Consider the following 21209-nt stretch of genomic DNA (forward strand, 5'->3'; position numbering starts at 1 on the left):
GGATTACAGAGAAACTGCATCAAAAGGCTGAATTTGAAAGTATTTACATTTGCAAAACTACATGCCTTTGAAAATCCAGTCCATATAATACTGTATTTGAACAGCTTCTGAGGTAGAAAATATTGAAATTTACTGGAGAAAATAAACACTGGACCATTTATGTTTAAAAATAAATAAAAGAGTAATCTAGGGGGAAATGGTTCCAGAAGACTATAGGGGTGAAATTTAAATCATAGTACTGATTACAAAACTTGTTCAAAAAAACGTGAATCCTTCCAAACTCATTATGATTTTTTTTACGTTTCCTCCTTAAATCAGGTACCACAACAGGGCAGCATTGCAACATCCTTTTCACTTTTAAGTTATGGTGTCAAGTTTACATCTACATCTGCTACATTTTCATAAGAACCTAACTGGCATTTGTAACCAATAAAAATCAATATTAAAGGCAGCATTCTCATTATTTCAAATGACTCAAGGGTTTGCTGTTCTTTTTGATTCCTCAAAGAAGCAAGTGAAGTAAGTGGAGAATGTGTCAGCATAACTTTTTACATGTGTTTCTCTCTACTCCTCAATTATTGGGCAAGCTCCTAAAAACAAAAAAAAAATTATTTTTCTTTTTCTTATATATTTTGCCCCTAGCAACTAGTGTAGAGCTTGGCACAGGCCACATGGAGTTCACAGACTATGCTGGAAACCGGGCAGAAATTCTCAGGTTCCCCCTCCAAGCCCAGGGATAGAGAAGCGTATCAGAGTCTCGATTTCTTCCCACCAGTGATTTCACAGAAGGAATTGAGCAGTACATATGGTGACAGCCACAGGGGTTAAAAGGGAGGGAAACAGGTCTGTGTGAAGCGCCTGTGGAGAAAATACCTATCTCAAAGCTGGAGTTGGTAGTGTGGCTAAAAAGACAACTGACCAAAGGAACATATTAATCACTGTGTTCTAACAACTTTACACACAGGTCACGGACAGAAAATAGTTGAGAAAAACTAATCTACCACACAATGGATGCAAAATATACATAAACCCTTGGTTAAGCCATCACAAGGACAGCCAAGTTTAGAATGAGACAATTGTCTGTTGGATAATTAGGCCTTTGCTCCCTAAAACATGTCTATAAATTATTCCTCAGGCCAATGTTTAGTTTACATCACATAATCTACATAGCGTTGCTTCTAAGTCAGAGTGTAATTAAATAAATTTGTTTTACATTCTGTGTTGTATTTCTTATTTGTCCTTATTCTTAAATATATGGTTCAAGTAACAGTACATAGGCCCCTTTGCCTTATATTTTATATAAAATAGACGTTTTATGTACCTGAAGTTGGAACCCTGTACATGCCCCAAATATATTTTAGAGTTAGAATCAAAATTCCTTAAAAGCAAAGAAAAACTTGTTCCACTAAAGGGCAGGAAAAATGGTGAATTCAGGGTCTTGAAAATGTCACATGTGAATAACCAACCCTGAATAACAAAGCATATCTACATGACAGTATCTGTGAATACAGCAATAGAATATTAGAATATAATAGAATACATGTAGATAGAATAGCAATATATAGACAAGTTTATATAAAGTGTACACAGTTTGTAGAAAAGAGAATGTTCATCTAAAAAGATTCCATCTAAGTTTACAAAGGAGAGTTTAAAAAAAAATAGGCCTTGTATTCTGAATTAGAGATGATAAAATAGCTTGTATCCTGTGAATTGCATTTGATGTTTCAAATTTATGTGAGAAAGTGTTCCCAAACATATTTTAAATGTGCATCTGTTACTGCTTATCTATGAGAGTTCAAGTACAAACTGCAGATCACCATCCAAAAACAATGAATATCTAAGACACATATGACTTCACATGCTGCACAATGAAGGAGCCAACTACTTTATCGAGAAAACATGGCCTCATGGCCATGAGGCTCAGACCTCCTACGTGGTTGACTCAGAGTTAATCCTGACACAGAATGTGCTCTCAAAAAGAGATATGGTTGTAGTAGGAAACTCACAATGTGTATTCTAGACAAACCATCAGGAGGAAAGCATGTGGCAATCAACTGTTTTACGTACTTTGCAAATCCAATGAAATCTTCGTGGTTGGTGTTGATGTAAGAGACTTGGATGTCAATCAGTAGCAGTACCTATAAGTTAAAGAGAAACCCTTCAGTGAAAACTGATCGTAAATATTCTTAAACACAAAACTGAGTAATTGCCTACAAATTATTTATCTTTATTTAATTCTTAAAAGGATGCTTCAGTTAAAATGAGAAGTTGCATTAATTTTTTTCATTAGACTCACAATTTTTACTCTAAATTCAGAAATTAAAAATCTACATGAAAAGTCTGAGTCCCACATGAAGACAACATGTTTATAGTTTATAGGCATGGACTCTGCTAATTTAACACAGAATGCAGGATTATTCTAGTCCTCTAAAATGTAGGCATAATGTTCAAAAGAAGGATACATGTGCACCAATGACGGGCTGCTCAGAGCTTCCTGTTCCTGTAGGCACTATATATTAGCCATGAAATAACAATATTATCTCTTGTTTTTCCTCTTCTCTTCTACCTCTTTAAGCTCCTTCTAGGCAAGCAGGAGTAACAGCTCATCAACCAATTCAAAAAGGCAATATACAAATAGAAAACTTCCTCAAGATCAACAGGCCTGGTTATCAAAGCAAAACTTCAGTCAGGTCTCTGCTAAAAGATCACTTCATTACAGGGATCCTCCCTACTATCTAAACTAGCACTCTGGGGGCGCCTGGGTGGCTCAGTCGGCCTGACTTGGGCTCAGGTGATGATTTTGCCGTTGATGAGTTCAAGCCCCATGTCAGGCTCTGTGTTGGCAGCTCAGAGCCTGGAGCCTGCTCCAGATTCTGTGTCTCCCTCTCTTTCTCCAGCTCCCCTGCTCATGCTTCTTCTGTCTCTCTCAAAAATAAATAAACATTTAAAAAAATTAAAAATAAATAAACCAGCACTCTGTTTGTACCTTATTATACCGCCTTATTTTCCTTTGTAGCACTACCGCTAGCTGACATAGTAAGTTTTTACTTATTCAGTATACAGACCCCATCTGCTGTATCCATGCTCTATCCCCAGTGCCTTGAACTTCATGGACATTCAATCAAGATTTGTCAAGGAATGAACTGAATGCATGTTCCCATAAACGTGAAACATGAAAATGTTCTAATCATGAGATACTTAGAAACTTTAAGTCAGAGGTTTGGAAAGTCCCTCTGTAGAAAATATTCTTCAATAGGAGATAAGAGAGGGTAGAGCAACCAACAAGACACTGTAAGAGAGTTTTATCCCAGAGATATTCAAAACTGAGTTCCCTTCCTAAGTTTCCTTTTGTTCTCCCAACTGTGTGTCCCTTCTCTTTCTAGAATGCTTGTTAATAGGAAAAAAAAAATCCAGAAATCCTGCCTACATACCTCCAGAGCTCTGCACCTTGACTTTGTTGAACAAACTTTTGATAAACATGATGAGCATGTACATGCTGCCTCCCTTCAATGAAGATGAATTTGAATGCATCAGAGCCCTCAGGATAACAGTTCACTGACCAGGTCTATGTAATGTTCCCCAGAGGGTACTTCCTCAGGAAAGGCTTACCAGATCCTCACCCTATACGCTCACCCCAAACCAGGTTAGATCTTGCTAATACTGTCATATAGACTATATATTGTATTATATTTTGTATGTATATTGCACCTTATACTTTTTATTTGTGGTATATACCACAAATGTAATTAATTCTTTGTGTATATTTTGTTTGATGTTTTGCTTCCTCGCAAGACTGTAAGTAAGCTCAGGGTGCCCGGGTGGCTCAGCTGTTTCAGTGTCTGACTCTTGATATCGGCTGAGCTCATGATCTCGCAGTCATGGAACTGAGCCCTGCGTCAGGCTCCACGTTGGGAGTGGGGCCTGTTTAGGATTCTCTCTCTGCCTCTCTCTCTGCCCCTCCCCTGCTCTCTTTCTCAAAATAAATAAACATTTTTTAAAAAGACTGTAAGTAAGCTCCATGGAAGCAGGAGTTATATTTGTCTTGTTCACCTCTTATCCCCAGAACGTAGCATGATACACGTAGTAGGTGCCCAGTAAATATTTGTGGCTATAAGTTGATAACTGTCTACCAGCCTTGAATAAGACTTTGCTTTAAAGGGAGCAATTTATTACCACATAATCAGTAAATGGCCGCTTACTGTTGTCTCTCTGTCACTACCCAATGCTATGGGCTCTGAGGGTTTGCTTTTATGGCTAATCTCAGCTGGTCGTCTTGCCGTGAATCCCAAGGGGACCTGGCCAAAAAAAATTAATGCATCACCCAAATCCATCCTTACTACCAAATATGAAGTCACGGTACAGCCACTATTAGGTCAGTAACGTCATACTTTTATGAAAAAGTTTCGTATCCTCAGATACAGTTTCATTTCTTATCCTAATGAACAAAACTCTAGAGTTAGGAGGGGTCATCATTATTACTTTGTCTGTGGTATTGCCTCTATTCTCCCGACAATAAAGCCAGATTCTGTTAAATGTTATACTCCCAAATCCATTTGGCCAGGAGTTTGCATCAATAAACCATAATGTTTAAGCACAAATAAATTGTTGCCGCCATAAAGAGCAAAATATCTACATAATTCTCAGCATTGCCCAAGGTTGTCATGAATATCTTGGCCGTTCATGCACATTAACTTGGACTGCAGTATAGGAAAAAAGTGGGAAAAAAAAAAAAAACTATGGCTGCTCTCATTCATATTCCTGGAAACTGGGAGTCTGTGTTCATCCTAGGAAAAGAGCCAGGTCGCATGTGGGGGATGAAAAGGAAAATAGTACATTTTTTTTCTCATTTTTTCACTTTCTCAGAGTTTCTCACTGCCTTTTTACCCACAGTTATTGAATATTTAGTTAAAGAAAAAGTAAAGCTACCCCTGCTAGCAATAATCACCCACAAAGTCAGTCCCTTTAACATGCAATTACATGTGTGGAAGCACCTGGAATGATAGCAGGCACACATTTTAAAAAACCTATGTCTTAGAAAAAAGCTCACAGATTTATGGTTGTCTGTACGTTTAATATTGAAGAACTCCCCCCCACAAGGCTTCCAGAGCAGAGGTCAGTAATAATTTCTTAAAAACTTTTAAAACCTGGGGCTCCTGGGTGGCTCAGTCAGTTTAGCAACTGACTTTGACTCAGGTCATGATCTCAACCGCTTGTGGGTTTGAGCCCTGCACTGGGCTCTGTGCTGACAGCTCAGAGCCTGGAGCCTGTTTCGGATTCTGTGTCTCCCTCTCTCTCTGCCCCTCTTCCACCTCCCTCCCTCTCTCTCTCTCTCTATAAGAATAAAAAAAAAAACAACATTAAAATTAAAAAAATTTTTTTAACTAAAAAATAACTACAAGAACACCTCAAAGCATTTCTGGTACAAAGGCCTGGGAAAATGGGTCACTCTCTGGCCAGCTACTTTGGAAGCATCATACAACCCAAAGCAGCATGGAGTTCGGAACTCAAACCTGAGATCTATGCAAACTGCTACCTTCACATGTCCAAGAACATGAATGTTTTCACCGCACAGGTCGTACTATAGGTGCCAAGCACCAGCTTCTTCAAGTGGTTGGCTGATGAACTGTCAGACTAGGACACCTGAGATGGCCACTTAGTAGAGACACCTGCTCCATCCCTTATCTCCCACTTGGGGAATGAAGTGATCACTACATCAGAGTTGCAGGTGAAAGACAATTTCTCTTAAAATCAGAAAAACGCAATTCTTTCTCACAGATACTAGGTACCACAGCTCTGTAGGAAAAACAATGAAAACAACTAAAATGAATGAAGAACTCAGAACTGCATTTGGATGCTTAATTTCATCCTCATAAAATTCCTATGAGTTAACTACCATTATTATCTCACTTTAAGATGAGGAAACTGAAGTATACGATGTCAAGCACCTTAATATTTGCACAGAAAATAATGGCAGAGGTGGAATTCTGACTCAGGCAGTCTGAACCTGAAGCCCACAATCTTAACAACAGTGCTAAGTTTGATTACATTGTTTCAGTAAAGCAAAACTCTGAAACAGGAAACATGAAGCTAACAACTGCTTAGATAGGAAAACAAAGGTAATTAAGATAATAATTGTACTTCTTCAATATTGTTTTTACATAGGATCCCTAAGAGTTAAGTAGGATAATATTATCCTTTGAATTTTATAAAATATGGACACTAAATTAAAATTGTTATCTTATTGACTTAAGGTCAGGAGTACAGTTGATACTAGAACTTCAGTTTTCTTGGTCCAACTGCAGCCATGACATTAGATGTGTGGGGGAACTTCTGGTGTCAGGATTTTATATCTGGCCCCAGGCTTGATTTCACTGGCTCATGAGTTAACATTGATTTGTTTATCTCCACTAAGTCAGAAAGCCTATTTTCTCCTCTTTTTGGCTACTGTAGCTATCCAAGGGTGTGGAAGCTGGAAAACAAGTGAAAACTATGAATAATGGTTAATTAACTTTCAAAGCACAACGCTAAAAAGTAGTAGCAATGAATCCCACAGCTCAAGCTGATAGTCAAGTTTTACTGAGTCACAAATATCCCAAACTACTGGGCCTCCATCCTGTCTCTTCACTTTCTCCTTCCACCCTCCCCACCCCGCCCCACCCCACCCCACCCCTACACGCACCCTCTGTGGCAGTTTGCCTGTGTCTCTCTCCCTGTGGTTTCTCTCTCTCTTCTATTTTGCCTTCTCCTTTTTCCCTGGCTTTCCCTCTCTGCCTTTCCAAAATCTTGGAATTCTAAGAGGCACAAAATCTTGGAATTCTAACTTAGAGAGACTTCTGAGATGACATAGACCAACATCCCAAAGCTGTACATGAGAAAACAACAGTCCTGAGAAGTGATTTCCACAAGAACATGCTGTTATTTTGTAGAGAACACATGGCCTGAGTCCAGTGTCCTCTACATGCTGTCACAGCTGTGTCCTGGAATTGAAGAGCATTTGAAAACCTTCATGCTTCCCATTATAACATTTTTGTAAATAACTAAGAATAAAATCCACCTAAATTTAAGAAGCTTTTACTATTTACACACAGTCCTTAGCTTTTTCTAATGAATTACCTTCGCATAAAATAACCTTTTGAATTAAAAGAGCTAAATAGGATTAGAAGATAATTTTAAGGTCACTCCTTACAAGCCATATATATATATATATATATTTTTTTTTTTTTTTGAGAGAGAGAAGACACACACACAGTGAGAGCGGGAGAGGGGCAGAGAGAGAGAGACAGACAGAGGGAGACAGAATCGGAGGCAGGCTCCAGGCTCTGAGCTGTCAGCACAGAGCCCAACGTGGGGCTTGAACCCATGTCATGACCTGAGCCGAAGTCAGATGCTTAACTGACTGAGCCGCCCAGGTGCCCTAAAAGAACTGTTCTTAAACATTTTTTTCTCTAATTATTTTTTGAAAATGAATGTAGATGAAGGTATACTGAAACTAGCACAGTTTAAACTTGTTGAAGAAGTGACAATGAGAATAATCTTTCTGGAAAGCAATCTGGCAATATGTATCAAAAAAAAATCTTAAAACCCTCTGTATATCTGTCAACCTAATTATTTCACAGGATTCTGAGATTAAATAATAAAGACATTCATCACAGAATTGCTTGGGATAGCAGCAATAAGACAAACAAATAAACTGTTTAAACAGTTAGATACTTAAGTATCTAATCACAGGTTCCATGGATAAGTTGATGAATAGTTTTCTCCATTCACCTAGGGGGAAAAAACTGACATTCTTCATGACATTTTAGGAATTTATGAATATCCTGATACCCATCTGTCGGCTCATTAAAAGCTAAGAACCTCTGCTTAAAGAAAACATGTGGAATGTTTCTGGATTATTGGCTTTCAGAGTGGAGTGTATACATGCCAGGGGTGCACATGACAATCCATGGGGCACCGAGAGTAAAAGTAATTCCTATTACTGTTTTCTAAATGTCATCCTTCAAAGCTTTTACACTCGTTTATATTCTCAACATACACAAGATGTTAGTATAGCAACACATGTATAAAATTCATAAATAAGTAAAAATAAACATATGTGGTTGTGTTCTTTCTTGCCATTCAGAGAAAGGCCAACTGTTGGAGACCACCAGACAGCCTTGGAGAACTTCCACTTCTGACAAAGACCCTGCCCAACAAGGAAGCCTCCCCTCACCTGGTCCTTTGTCTTCCCTTCTCGCTCGCGAATATGGTTGGCAACAATCCTTTCTGTTTCCTCGCAGAGTCTGGGGAAGTTTGCCAGCTGTTAGGAGAAACATCTGAGTTAATACACAAAAAGTTATACTGCAAAAAAAGAAGCAAAGATATGTTATCTTATAGAAGGTACATATTGCAAATCTAGAAGCGAAAGTAAAATATCCTAAAGAAGAATGGCAGAGTGACAGAAAGGGCTCCACAAACAATAATCAAAATAACTACATTATCTGATAGGAAACACTTCAAAACCAGTAGAGAAATTCCCTGCAAAAACAAAAACAGAAATCCAAATACCATCTAGTACTATGCTCTACAGAGTTGGCACTTAATAAAGTTCAAAGATAAAGAAGATAGAAATGAGGATGAAAAAGAGAACAATGACTCACATTTAGAGAGTACTTACCATGTTCTAGGCTGTGTGCTTAACACCTCATGAGTTATCTCATTCAAAATCCACAACAATCATAAAAGATAGATTTTATTATTAATTCCATTATATAGAGGATGAAAATGAAGCATAGAGAAGTTAAGCAACTTGCCCAAGAGTAAACAGCTCAGAATTGGTGGGCCTAGAATTCCAACCCAAGCCCTTGGGACTCCAGAGCCCATTGTCCTGTCCACTACTCTTTGAGAATGATTTATTCCATGAACCACAGAGGTCAATTTTTTTAAGTTTTAATTTATTTATCCTGAGAGAGAGAGAGAGTACACATGTGCATGTGCACTTGAGTGGGAAGGGGCAGAGAGAGAGGGAGAGCGAGAATCCCAAGCAGGCTGCACGCTTTCAGAGCAGAGTCCGATGACAGGGGGCTTGATCTCACCAACTGTGAGATCATGACCTGAGCTGAAATCAAGAGTTGGACACTCAACTGATTGAGTCACCAGGCACCCTGACATAATTTTTTTAATTCTTCCCTAACAGATATGTTTGCATGTACATACTTTTTGGCAAAACTATAGAAATAATACATTTCAATCACTTACCCATCTAAATTATGCAGGTAATTGTCAAAAATTTAATTTGCAAAAAGGAATGAATTAATCATAGTTGTTTTCAATGTAAGAAAGAAGAAGAATGGGATTCTACGAGAATATTCAAGGAGGCCTAATCCAGAAGGACTTGGGTAAAGTTGTGTAGAACAGTTGTGGGGGAAATGAAGCTTTCCACGCCCCAGAACAGTGTGAAGGCAATGCGGGACAGGGACAATGAATGGTAAAAGAAGTAAAGAAAGATCAGAGCAGAGAGTGAGGAGGATGGTCTTATGGTGAAAGTAGAAAGGTAAACAGAGGTCAGATCAGAAGGATCCTTGCAGACCTGCAATGAATTTTGTCTCCTGAAGCAATTCAGATGAGAAATGCTGGTGACGTGTACTGGATAGCAGAAATAGAATGGAGAAAAGTGTGCAAATTCATGGCTTATGACAGGCAAATGCTGATTCAATGATCATTTAAAGCACCTGAAAATAATAATAATATCCCACAAAATAGGCAAAGGACATGATTTTATTAAAAAAGAAATTTAATGATCAATAGCAAAAGAAAAATATTAAACTGCATAAATGATCCAAGTAATGCAAAGAAAGATAATAACTCTCATGTTGTCAAATGGTTCTAATTATTTTTATGAGACTTAATCTAGATGAAGGTATACTGAAACTAGCAGTTTAAACTTGCTGAAAAAGCGACAATGAGAATAATCTTTCTGGAAAGCAATTTGGCAATATGTATCAAAAAAAATCTTAAAACCCTCTGTTTATCTGTCAACCTAATTATTTCACAGGATTCTGAGATAAAATAATAAGGACATTCATCACAGCATTGCTTGGGATAGCAACAATAAGATAAATAAAACTATTTAAACCACCTAAATATGTAATGATATTAAATAAGTTAAGGTAGATCCACTAATGGGATATAATTACCTGTTCAAAAAATATCCATTACCTAATTTTTTCATTCTAATTTCTAAATAATATCTAAAAACATGGTAAAGTGTTTATGACAGTAAGTGAAGAAAATCAGACCACATATATATAAATGTGATTACACATAAGCATACACATATATACACGTAGTCATAGGCCACCATATACCCTTGATATCCTTCAAGGATACAATCCAAGATCTTACAAATCTCAAAATTCTTGGGTAATATTGTAGCATCTAACATGTCTCCTAATTTTTAAGCAGTTGGAACTAAACCTCCCTGAAATATAGCTGCCCCATGGTCAAACAAGGTCACTGTACACAGCAACTTTATAGTATGCATGATGCACATTAGTGTCTTAGCTAAACAACAAACTGTAATTCTTCATGGAACCATCATAATCACAAATCATACATAAATATTCAACCTCTAAGGCTGCAAGTCTACTGTCCACACACAGAAGAAGGTCTATAGAAATACTACAAAATGTTAATAGGAATAATCTCTTGGAATCATGGGTTATGCATAATTTCCATTTTTTTCTATCTACATCTCTACCTTCTCCAAATTTTTCTACAGTGACCATAGAGCATAGCATCATAATAAAAGCATAGAGACCTGGCTGCCTCGTTACTTTCAAAATTCACAGCCCACTGTCTCTTCAGGAGATTACCAAACCATTACTCCCTTTTTGAAATCCTTAGCTGAATCCTGAGATGTATGGCTCATTTGGGGGATTATTTCATGAATAATTGAAGGCACAAATGAAACTTCCACTTCAAGTTTTGGAGACATTCCCCAGGAAAAGTCTATTATCCCAGCAGTCCTTTTATACTCTGAGAATATTGTAAGTTATTTTTTGTGAATCCCGTAAAAAGTTTTAAGCAGAGAAGAGATAGCTGATCAACACCAGTCGTTCTTCACTAGTGCAAACCCGGGTGGTATATGTCACAGTCACCACTAGCCTGTCCTAGGCCACCAGAGCAACTGTTTCTCCTCTGCACTCAGAGCATCCCAAGCTAACGGCACACCTTTGCTTTTTGACAACAGCTGCACAAATATAGAATTGTCCTCCTGCAGAAAAGCGACAACACAAGGAATAGTGGTCTACTGAGAAGGAAAGTCAAGCCTCTAACAGCATTTAGAAAATGGATGACAGCAGAAGGTTATTTTTAAAACACCAAGGAATGGCACTATAAATATTTTTTTTTCAGAAACAAAATACTTGATAGCTGAAGGTTCCCAAGCTAGTATGCAGCCATCATTAAAGTCTTGAGAAAGGCCAAAATGACAAGAGTACTCCAAGAAGCAGAAACATCTAAGAACCCTCCCACTACTGGCCTTGTGGGGAGGATTGATTTTTTATGTGTGTGTATCTCCTGATCTTTCCAAACTTACTACCCATGGGCTTAACTTCACCAGGAAAGGAGCCCACCAGAGCCATAATTTGGTACCTACAACTGAGACAACTGGAAGTAAATGAGCCTAATTTCTAAGTGGAAGAAAAGGGAAAGAGAACACACTGTAAGAACCGCCCCCATGGAGGCAAAGGAGGAGAAATATTGAAGGAGACCCTAAGCAGTGCAGGACCTAGACATGGCTGGAAGGCAGTAATGAAGCTGGTATGGTTTCTATCTAGCTGGTTGATCTGGAAAGACTGTAGGAGTATAAAAATCAAAATGTTGGCTTGAATTGCTGGCTCTCAAATATAATACTCCAGTCCCAATTCTTCTCATAATATATAGAGGAAGAAGTTAAAAAAAAAAAAAAAGTCCCACTCATATTCTGAATCATTTCTGATTTCTGATCAGGCTTTCTGCCACTCATTTCATTAGCTCATTCAATGGCAGTTCCTGCTCAGTTTGCATAACCCTTTTCTTTGTTTTAAAAAATACTTCACTCTGATTACCCAGTTCAGTTCCTCACCTCTCTTCTAGGTCTCTTATTTAAGGCACAATGTTTCCTCAACCATATTAACCATTATAATTTCCTATCTCTTTTGCTCTGAATGCCAAATTGAAAGCTTGCATTTATAAGACTTTTATTTACTTTGTCAAATCATCAAAGTTGTAATTATGTATGCCAAAATAATATTGATTTAGAGGATACCATTTTTATGCATTTACTCCCCTATTAACTACTTAAATATTCTAGAAATTGATTAATACAGAACAAGGAATTAAAGCTTTGCTATTGATTATATTAATTTTATATTCCTGAATTTATTTCACATCAGTCATTCATTTAACAAAGATTCATTGGGCAACTGCCATAAGCCAGCTCGACACTCAGTTTTTGTCAAACTACCTGATGTTAAAAACAGTCTTGAGTGGCAGGTTGACTATAGAGATATATTGTCACACCAGAGAGAAATATTTTATAAAAATCAAGAGAAAACACATGAAAAATAAATGGCTAAACCTGCTCAGAGAAGACCTCAGAGGATCTGATGCTTAAAATCAAAACAGTGAAACTTCCAGACAGAGCAGGACATTAATCAAATGACAAATTATTTCTAAACAGCTTACTGTTTTGTTATTTTTAAATGTTTATTTATTTTTGAGAGAGAGAGAGAGAAAGAGACAGAGTTTGAACAGGGGAGGGGCAGACAGAAAGGGAGACATAGAATCTGAAGCAGGCTCCAGGCTCCGAGCTGTCAGCACAGAGCTCAACGTGGGGCTCAAACCCACACACTGAGAGATCATGACCTGAGCCGACGTTGGACGCTCAACCCACTGAGTCACCCAGGTGCCCCTAAACAGCTTATTGTTAAAATTACACTGAATAATCTTAAGTAATAAGGAATATCCAATGTGGAAACAATGCAGTATATATGAAGTAATTCTGAGAGAAAATTTTAGTTATGGTCTGAGAGAAAATAGCATCATATATTTTTTAATACAAAACATGTTTTAATAAAATTCAATATTTTAAGTGTTACTTATGGCAGCATTTAATTATTTTGGTGGCATTTCAATAAAAAATTTGCTTTTAAGCATGGACCACATTTTTCCCCTAAAGGAAAAAATATTACTTGAATGGCCTTTCTATGCAATAAAAGTTACACACTTATAAAATTTACTAACAATTGATTAATCAGACCATGAGAGCCATGCTATTAGGTTTCTCTTGGAACAGACACAGGATGAGGCAAGATTTCTACACCGTCAAGAGTAACTAGTTTGCTGCCTTAAGCAAAGACTCAGGTTATTAGGTAACCATCTGTTCATAGTTCCATACCAAACACAAACGGAGAAAATAAACTAAAGACCAGATCAATTTTTTTTTAATGCACATGATTGAGTTGATTGGTTTGGCTAACCTAAAGGTATGGACTCTGTTTTGATACAAAAGCTATAAACCTTCCAATGTCGGCCACTGAGTAACAGTAATGATTTTACTGCTTATGAAAGCATATAATAATTTTATTCCATTTCTGTGAATTAAAACCTGCCCCCAAGTCCCTAGAAATCCTTTATTTGTTTATAGCATAACACTGGATTCATTCAGGAAAGGAGAAAATATTTATTTACTATTATGAAGTAAGACATTTATTATGACAAAAGGTAAAACAGAAGCAGTAACATCTGCAAAGGTGAGAAACAATTCTAGTACAGAGGTCAAGAGATTGCACAAGTGTAAATGGGAAAATTTTTTTATCAAGTGTTCTGTATTTTAGAAGTGGCACATGGGAAGTCTTAGAAGACCTAAGTAAAGTTGTTAGAAGGGGAAGGGAGCCAGGTCCCATTGAGGTGGCCTTGGGTAAAGTGGTCAGAGAAAAAGAAATGCTGCTGGCCCTCCTTCTCCAAGTGGGCAAATCCCAAATCTCTACACCCCAGATACTTTCTACAATTGGTGCATAGGTGATAGAAGAATATGTAAGTTATACTGGTATGTTCTCACCATAACATTGCATCTAAGCAGAGAAATGAGAACTTCAATGTTAGCAAATGCTGAAGAATAAAAACAAAAGTCCAACCTTGAGTGAAATAAGGCTGAAAGATAATCAGAAGAGAGAGCCTCACAAAGTAATTCAGAGCACACCCAAACAGGAGCCCAGGGTGGGGCTGACACTGTCCCCAAACAACACCTGAAGATAATAATCAGATTTCCTTTCTTTCCAAGTTTATCTCTGATAGACGTATTAATGAACAGCTTAAAAAGAAAAATCAGGGTGCCTGGGTGGCTCACTCGAGCATCTGACTCTTGATTTCGGCTCAGGTCATGATCCCGGGTCATGGGATCGAGCCCCAGGTCACGCTCTGTGCTGAACATGGAGCCCACTTAAGATTCTCTCTCTCTCTCCCTCTGCCCTTCTCCCCCACTCATGCTCTTTCTCTCTCTCTCTAAAGTAAAAAGAAAAGAGAAAAACAGAAAAATCAAGGGGAAAAGCAGAAGCCAGGGCAAATTATAAATTAAGAATTATAAAGATCATAAATTCTTTAGTGAATTATGAGATGAAAAGGTGAAATTCCTGGAATATTATTCAGCCATTAAAAAGAGGGAAATCCTATCATTTGTGACAAGTTAGATGGACCTTGAGGGCAGGGGCTAAGCAAAATAAGTCATACAGAATCTGCATGATCACGCTCATGGAATCTTGTAGAATCTAAAAAGCAATAACAACAACCAAGCTCATAGATACTGAGAACAGATTGGTGGTTGCCAGGAGCAAGGAGCGGGCAAAATGGGTGACAGTGTTCAAAAGGTACAAACTTATCGTTAAAAAATAAATAAATCCTGGGGATGTAATGTACAGCATGGTGACTATAGTTAATAATACTGTATGCATATTCGCAAATTGCTAAGAGAATAGATCTTTAAAGTTCTCATCACAAGAAAAAACTTTTTAATACTATGTGTGGTGATGGCTGTTGACTAGACCCAATGTGGTGATCATTTCACAGTGTATACAATATTGAATCATTATGTTATATACTGGGAACTAACAAAATATGTCCATTATGCCTCAATAAAATAGGTGGGGGTGGGGTTAAAAACAAGTAACAATAACAAAAAGGTGAAATTCCTATTCTTTAAAAGCCAAGTCCCAGGCCTGAATTCTCTACAATACCCAATGAGAGGTTCAAACTTTAATAATCAGCCTGATTTGAAACATGAGTTATGTGAGGCATCTATTATATGCAGAACATAGCAGTTTGTTAGACTGACAGCCAACTGGCAGAGAAGGTGAAAAGTGAGTCTTTTTGTTCATAGAAAACCACAGCAGATCTATCCAGACGTAAAAGAGCCCTATCTGAGCATGATGCTTTGCAGCTATCCTCCTTCAACCTATAGACTTTCATGGAAGGTAATCAAGTGGCTACCTCAGTCAAACTCATCATTATCTGCCACATCAATAAGACATGATTCACTTATTCTTTCAATTATTCATTCAATAATTATTATTGAAAATCTGGCTGTTTTAAGATTGTGAATAGAGTGAATAAACCAAATCCCTACTCCCATGGAGCTTATATTCTCAAAGTCCCTTTATTGTCCAACAACAAGAAAAACAAAAGATATACATAGTATAATTCACGTGGTCATACGTGCCACAAAGAAAAACGAAGTTTGGTATGTAGATGAAGACTTACGTGTATGTGTGTGTATGTCTCCGTTTTGAAGGAAGGCATGTACAACTGTAGATAGGAGAATCTGAGAAAGACTGATTAAATGGCATTTGAGGAGAGACTTGAAAGGAAGCCGGGGGTGATCTGCACAAGTATCTTGAGGCAGCAGAGCATTTCCAACACTGAGAATGAGAAGTACAAAGGCCCTGCCATCATATCCCCTTGACATGTTGAAGAAACGAGGAGACCAGTGTAGCTGGAATGGACCAAGGGAGGGGAAAGTGGGAGGAGCTTAGAGGTGAAAAGGAGTAAGATCATGTAGGCCTTGAAAGCCATGCTAAGGACTTTAGATTCACCTGATTAGTTATGTGTACTCAAAGCAAGATATTGAGTCACCTAACATGCCACAAAATTCAGCATTTCTTCTAATAGCACTTTTTAATGAAAAAATTTTCCTTATATTTCTAACAGCCAACTAATGCATCTTTTCTATTTCCTTGCAAAGCTTTTCTTTTTTTTTCTTTTTTTTTTTTCCTTTTTCTGAACAGGGTAAAAAAAAAAAAAAAATCAATTAATTGGTATGATGGCAATCCAAGAATGTGGTTTCCCAAGAGGCCAATAAATGGCACAGTTGCTAAACTGTGGTTAAAAAAACAAGATGTTCCTCTCAGTGCTTCCTGAAAGAAACTCAGGACCCTGCAATGGTGCACTGGAGAATTGGGGGTAAAGAAAAGCAGCTGAGAGCTAATACCCACAAGAAAAATTCTGAAATTGACACGTCTCTGGAGTGAAGCCAAACACTCATAAAGCTCTAATGTTCTTGTCTTGTCCTCCAGTGGCCCAGAGACAACAGTGAGAAAATACACAAGACTGCATTTCCCCAGGTTAGAAGTCTAGCTTTGTGTTTTGTTACTTGAACACACATAAATCCCATGTTTTCCACTGATGTTTATTTATGTGGCTTAAGAAAAAAATTAAGTATTTTACACATAAGACATGCAACATGAGAAACGTTGTAAATGAAAATACTGTTTTAAGAATACATGTGAATATATACATTCACAATACAGCTAGAGTAACTATGCCTTTCAGATGGCCTGGAGAAGTCTTGCTTTACTCCTACTATTCCAGTGAAAGTATTAATAGCTCCCCCTTTCAATCTCAAAAGAGTCCTATGTTGGATGATAAATAATATAATCACATTATCTATGGCTCATATTCAAAGGGGTCAAGTAATAAAGCCAGGTATCCTCAACTTTAATCAAGATTATTTTGCTTGTAAAAGAACTTGAAAGTAGACATAACAAGGGCAAAAGTCAAGAACATCAAAATGAGAAATAAGGAAAAGAAAACCTGCTCAAATTTTATCATTCAAAAAGGAATGACTAGGGGGGCCTGGGTGGCTCAGTTGGTGGCTGAAGTCGGATGACTTCAGCTCAGGTCATGATCTCGTGGTTTGTGGGTTCGCACCCCGTGTCAGGTTCTGTGCTGATAGCTCAGAGCCTGGAGGCTGCCTCGGATTCTGTGTCTCCCTCTCCCTTTGTCCCTCCCCTGTTTGTGCTCTCGTGCTCTCTCTCTCTCTCTCAAAAATAAATAAACACAAAAAGTTTAAAAAAAATAAAAATAGAAGTCATAACTAAAATATTCTTTTAAAGTACAGATTTCTTTAGCATCAGGATAACTTTAGAATATCTAAAATTTTTTGTAAGTTTATTTATTTGTTTTGAGAGACAGAGTGCACATGTGCAATTGGGAGAGGGGCAGAGAGAGAGAGAGAGAGAGAGAGAGAGAGAAAATCCCAAGCAGGCTCCAGTGTCAGTGCAGAGCCCAATGCAAGGGCTTGATCTCACGACCATGAGATCATGACCTGAGCCAAAATCAACTTGCTTACTGACTGAGCCACCCAGGTGCCCCTAGAATATCTCAATTCTTAATTTATAAAGTATTTATAGAGTGTCTCTTCTGTAGGGTTAGTCATTATATTAGATACCAAGAATAAGAAGATAAGACATAGCTCTTTTTTATTATTATTTTTTTACATTTATTTGAGAGAGAGAGAGAGCAGGGGAGGCGCAGAGAGAAAGGGAAGGAGGGAAGGAGGGAAGGAGGGAGGGGGGGAGAGAGGGGGGAGAGAGAGGGGGGAGAGAGAGAGAGAGAGAGAGAGAGAGAGAGAGAGAGAGAGAGAATGACTATCCCAAGCAGGCTCCACATCAGTGGTGTTGAGTCCTACATGGGGCTTCAACTCAGGAACCATGAGATCATGACCTGAGCTGAAACCAAGAGTTGCACACCTAACCAACTGAGCCACTCAGGCACCGACATAGCTCTTTTTTAAAAGGAGTTTAGAACCAACAGGAGGAGATTATAGGTTATTTAGGTTATTTACCCAAACAAATAAATTATAAACAGCTACAATCCCATATCATAAATGCTCTGATAAAAGTAAACATAGGGTGTCAAGTGAAGCACTGAAAAGGGAGCAAGGATGGAGATCAGGGGAGGATTCACAGAGGCCGTACAGGATTTTTTAGGAAAATGATGATGATTGAGCTGGATCATAAAAAATAAGAGGGGATGGAAGGTGAAGACAAAAGGGAAAGGAGACATTCAAAACAAAGGGAATCACATGTGCAAATGGTAAAGGCATGAAAAATCTGTGAAAATGGTGCAAATCACTTAGAATGGCAGAAGCAAGCACAAAGTGACAACGGATATAGCTAAAGAAGGATTCAGAGATCAGATGTGAAACTAAAAACAACCATAAATGGGGCGCCTGGGTGGCGCAGTCGGTTGGGCGTCCGACTTCAGCCAGGTCACGATCTCGCGGTCCGTGAGTTCGAGCCCCGCGTCAGGCTCTGGGCTGATGGCTCGGAGCCTGGAGCCTGTTTCCAATTCTGTGTCTCCCTCTCTCTCTGCCCCTCCCCCATTCATGCTCTGTCTCTCTCTGTCCCAAAAATAAATAAATAAACGTTGAAAAAAAATTAAAAAATAAAATAAAATAAAATAAAAACAACCATAAATGATTTGAAATTTATTCTCAAGATATAAGGAGCCATTGCATAATTTTGAGGGAATGGGCAAAATAGATGCATTTTAGAAGGGCTACTTTCACAGCAGTGGGGAGGATGAATTTGATGGAGCCCAGACTGGAGGTGGAAAAACCAGTTAGGAGTCGTCTGGAGTAATTTAGTTTAAAAAATATCTGCGGGGACATAAGTAGGAAGAGTGTAATGACAGCAGACTGTGGAGTACATGGTTTCAGTAAAGAGGCTTGAGCTGAAGCTATAGATTTAAGGATCAACATTTTAAGTGGTAGGTGAGCTATGGGAGATATGATCTGGCAGGGAGAAAGGACAGTGCAAAGAGAAGAAAGCCAGGAGCAAGCTCTGTGTGACTCTAGTGTTCAGAGGCAGGAAAAGTAGATAAACTCCTGAAGGAGATGGAGGAGGGATCATGAGAAGATGAAGAGAACCCATGAGAATGGGGTGTCAGCTTCAAAAAGAGGGTAGAATACAGCACCAGGAATGAGTATGCGTTACATCTGGCAATCAGGCTTCTGGTTGATCTTTGCCATAATTACTCAATAGAGTGGTGGCATGGAAGCCACATTTTAGAGGGTTATGGATTAACCGGAGATAAGAAAATAAAGATAGCAAGCATAGACTACTTTTTTCCCCAAGAAGGTTGGACATGAAGAAAAGGAGAATAAGGTAGTAAAGGTAGTAAATAGGCTTTGTTATTGTTGTTACTACTTTTAACAGTAAAAGATTATTGAAATATTGTTTTTAATGTGATGCAGAAAGTCATGAAATAGAAGAAATCCAGCACAATTCCTCCACGTTCCTCAGTGAGGAGTCCCCTGGCGAAGAGTGTCTCCCTCACCATTCTACATCATAGATTCAATAAATATCACAAGGTAGAGAATATTGGATGCTACTAAAATGGCCATTTATAGATTAGCCACCATTTACTGAGCACTTGCTATGGTTAATCAATACGCGAAGTGCCCCATGGGTTTGAGGCATCATCTTGTTTAATTCTCATGGAGGTGGTAGTATTATTATCATCACCCTCATTTCACAAATAAATTAACAAGACTATAAGGGATTAAGTATGATACTCAAGGTCACATAGAAAGTAAATAGCAGAGCCAGGATCTGAATCTAGGCACCTGGACCTCAGAGCCTGAGGTCTTAACTACTACACCACATTGCTGCTTCCCAGAATGTCCAGGTTCAAGTGGTATTCATTTACAATTCAGAAGAATTTTTTCATTGATATACACAATGTCAATAATTCCCTTCTCTGGCATTATCCCCATCTACACACGGTAAGAAAAATTAGAGCATTCACCTGATTATTCTAAAGTGATGTTTACCTGTTTAAGACAATGAGGAAAAAAATAGCTGACTTAAATATACTCTTCCTGGCTTCGGCAAACCTATCGGACATGGGTGATAGAAGACAATATCTCTGCCAATCAATCATGAAAGCAACTCCCACTCAGTACTTTTCACATTCCTTCCTCTTGGACAAACACAACGAAGTGAGGGTCAGGAAAAGAGAGGCACGTAGCAGGATAGGAAAGATGGGTAAACCAAATAGTTACTTGTTGGAAAGTTAAATAATTCAAACTTACTTTTTTGGTACACTTCTTGACGGTATTGATTAATTCTTGTATTACCAGATCTACACTCTTCAAGGACGGTCCTTTAAGCTTTACAATTTGTTTTTTGACTATTGCTTCAAATGCCATGTCTGGAGTAAACAACCCCGTCCTGAATGTAAGGAATAAAGCAGCACATTAGATTTTTTAAATTGAGTAATATCCAGTACTTTTTTGAAAAAGGTTTCAATTGGCATGCCACCTAAAGCAAGCATGTAATGTCCAAGTTTGAAAGTTACATAGTGATTTATTCTATAGACAGTATCATTTCTAATAACATTTTCAATACTACAATTCCTTAATAAATCCCAATCTATAGATGACTAGCATTACCTAAAAACAGTTTCCAAAATGTTTTCATGGACTCTAATAATACGACTTCTAACTAACACTTGACTGTAATTTGTCTCATCTCACAGTTTCACAGCAATAAAAAGCACTGCTACAATAAAAATGGTCCTAAATTTACATTTCTATTCCTAAAGTATTCCAAAAGCAACCCTCTCTTGCCCTTCAGAGAGCAGAAAATAATCCTCACTTTGTGAACGCTGAAATGGTAGCGTTCCTGACTATGCAATCTATTCTTCCTAGGAGAGCTGTATTATAGTGAGCTCAGTGGTTCCCAGTCTGAGGTCCTGGGGTGCTAGAGGAAAAGGAAGACAGTTAAGTGGAACAACTTTGGGACACAGAATGCCTAAATCATGAATTTACAAAAATAACAAATGATAACCAAAATAGCAAGTATCTTTTCACTTAGCTGGAATTAATTCAAATTGGTGTCCTAACAATG

At 38.0% G+C, this 21209-nt stretch overlaps 1 protein-coding gene across 7 annotated transcripts in view; it reads right to left on the minus strand.

The window, feature by feature from the left end:
- Positions 1-21209, minus strand: part of DNM3 (dynamin 3) — a 570520-nt gene that overhangs the window by 339293 nt on the left and 210018 nt on the right. For all 7 annotated transcript variants that reach the window (XM_086693434.1, XM_086693431.1, XM_086693435.1 and 4 more), the window contains 3 exons: positions 20393-20531; positions 8213-8299; positions 2068-2138 (listed from right to left, as the gene is read on the minus strand). In XM_086693434.1, coding sequence (XP_086549560.1) covers positions 2068-2138; positions 8213-8299; positions 20393-20531 — 297 coding nt within the window. The remainder of the gene's footprint in view (positions 1-2067; positions 2139-8212; positions 8300-20392; positions 20532-21209) is intronic.

The sequence above is a fragment of the Puma concolor genome, chromosome E4 (genome assembly GCF_028749965.1).
Source record: "Puma concolor isolate L17-30 chromosome E4, mPumCon1.1.hap2, whole genome shotgun sequence".
Classification (NCBI taxonomy): domain Eukaryota; kingdom Metazoa; phylum Chordata; class Mammalia; order Carnivora; family Felidae; genus Puma; species Puma concolor.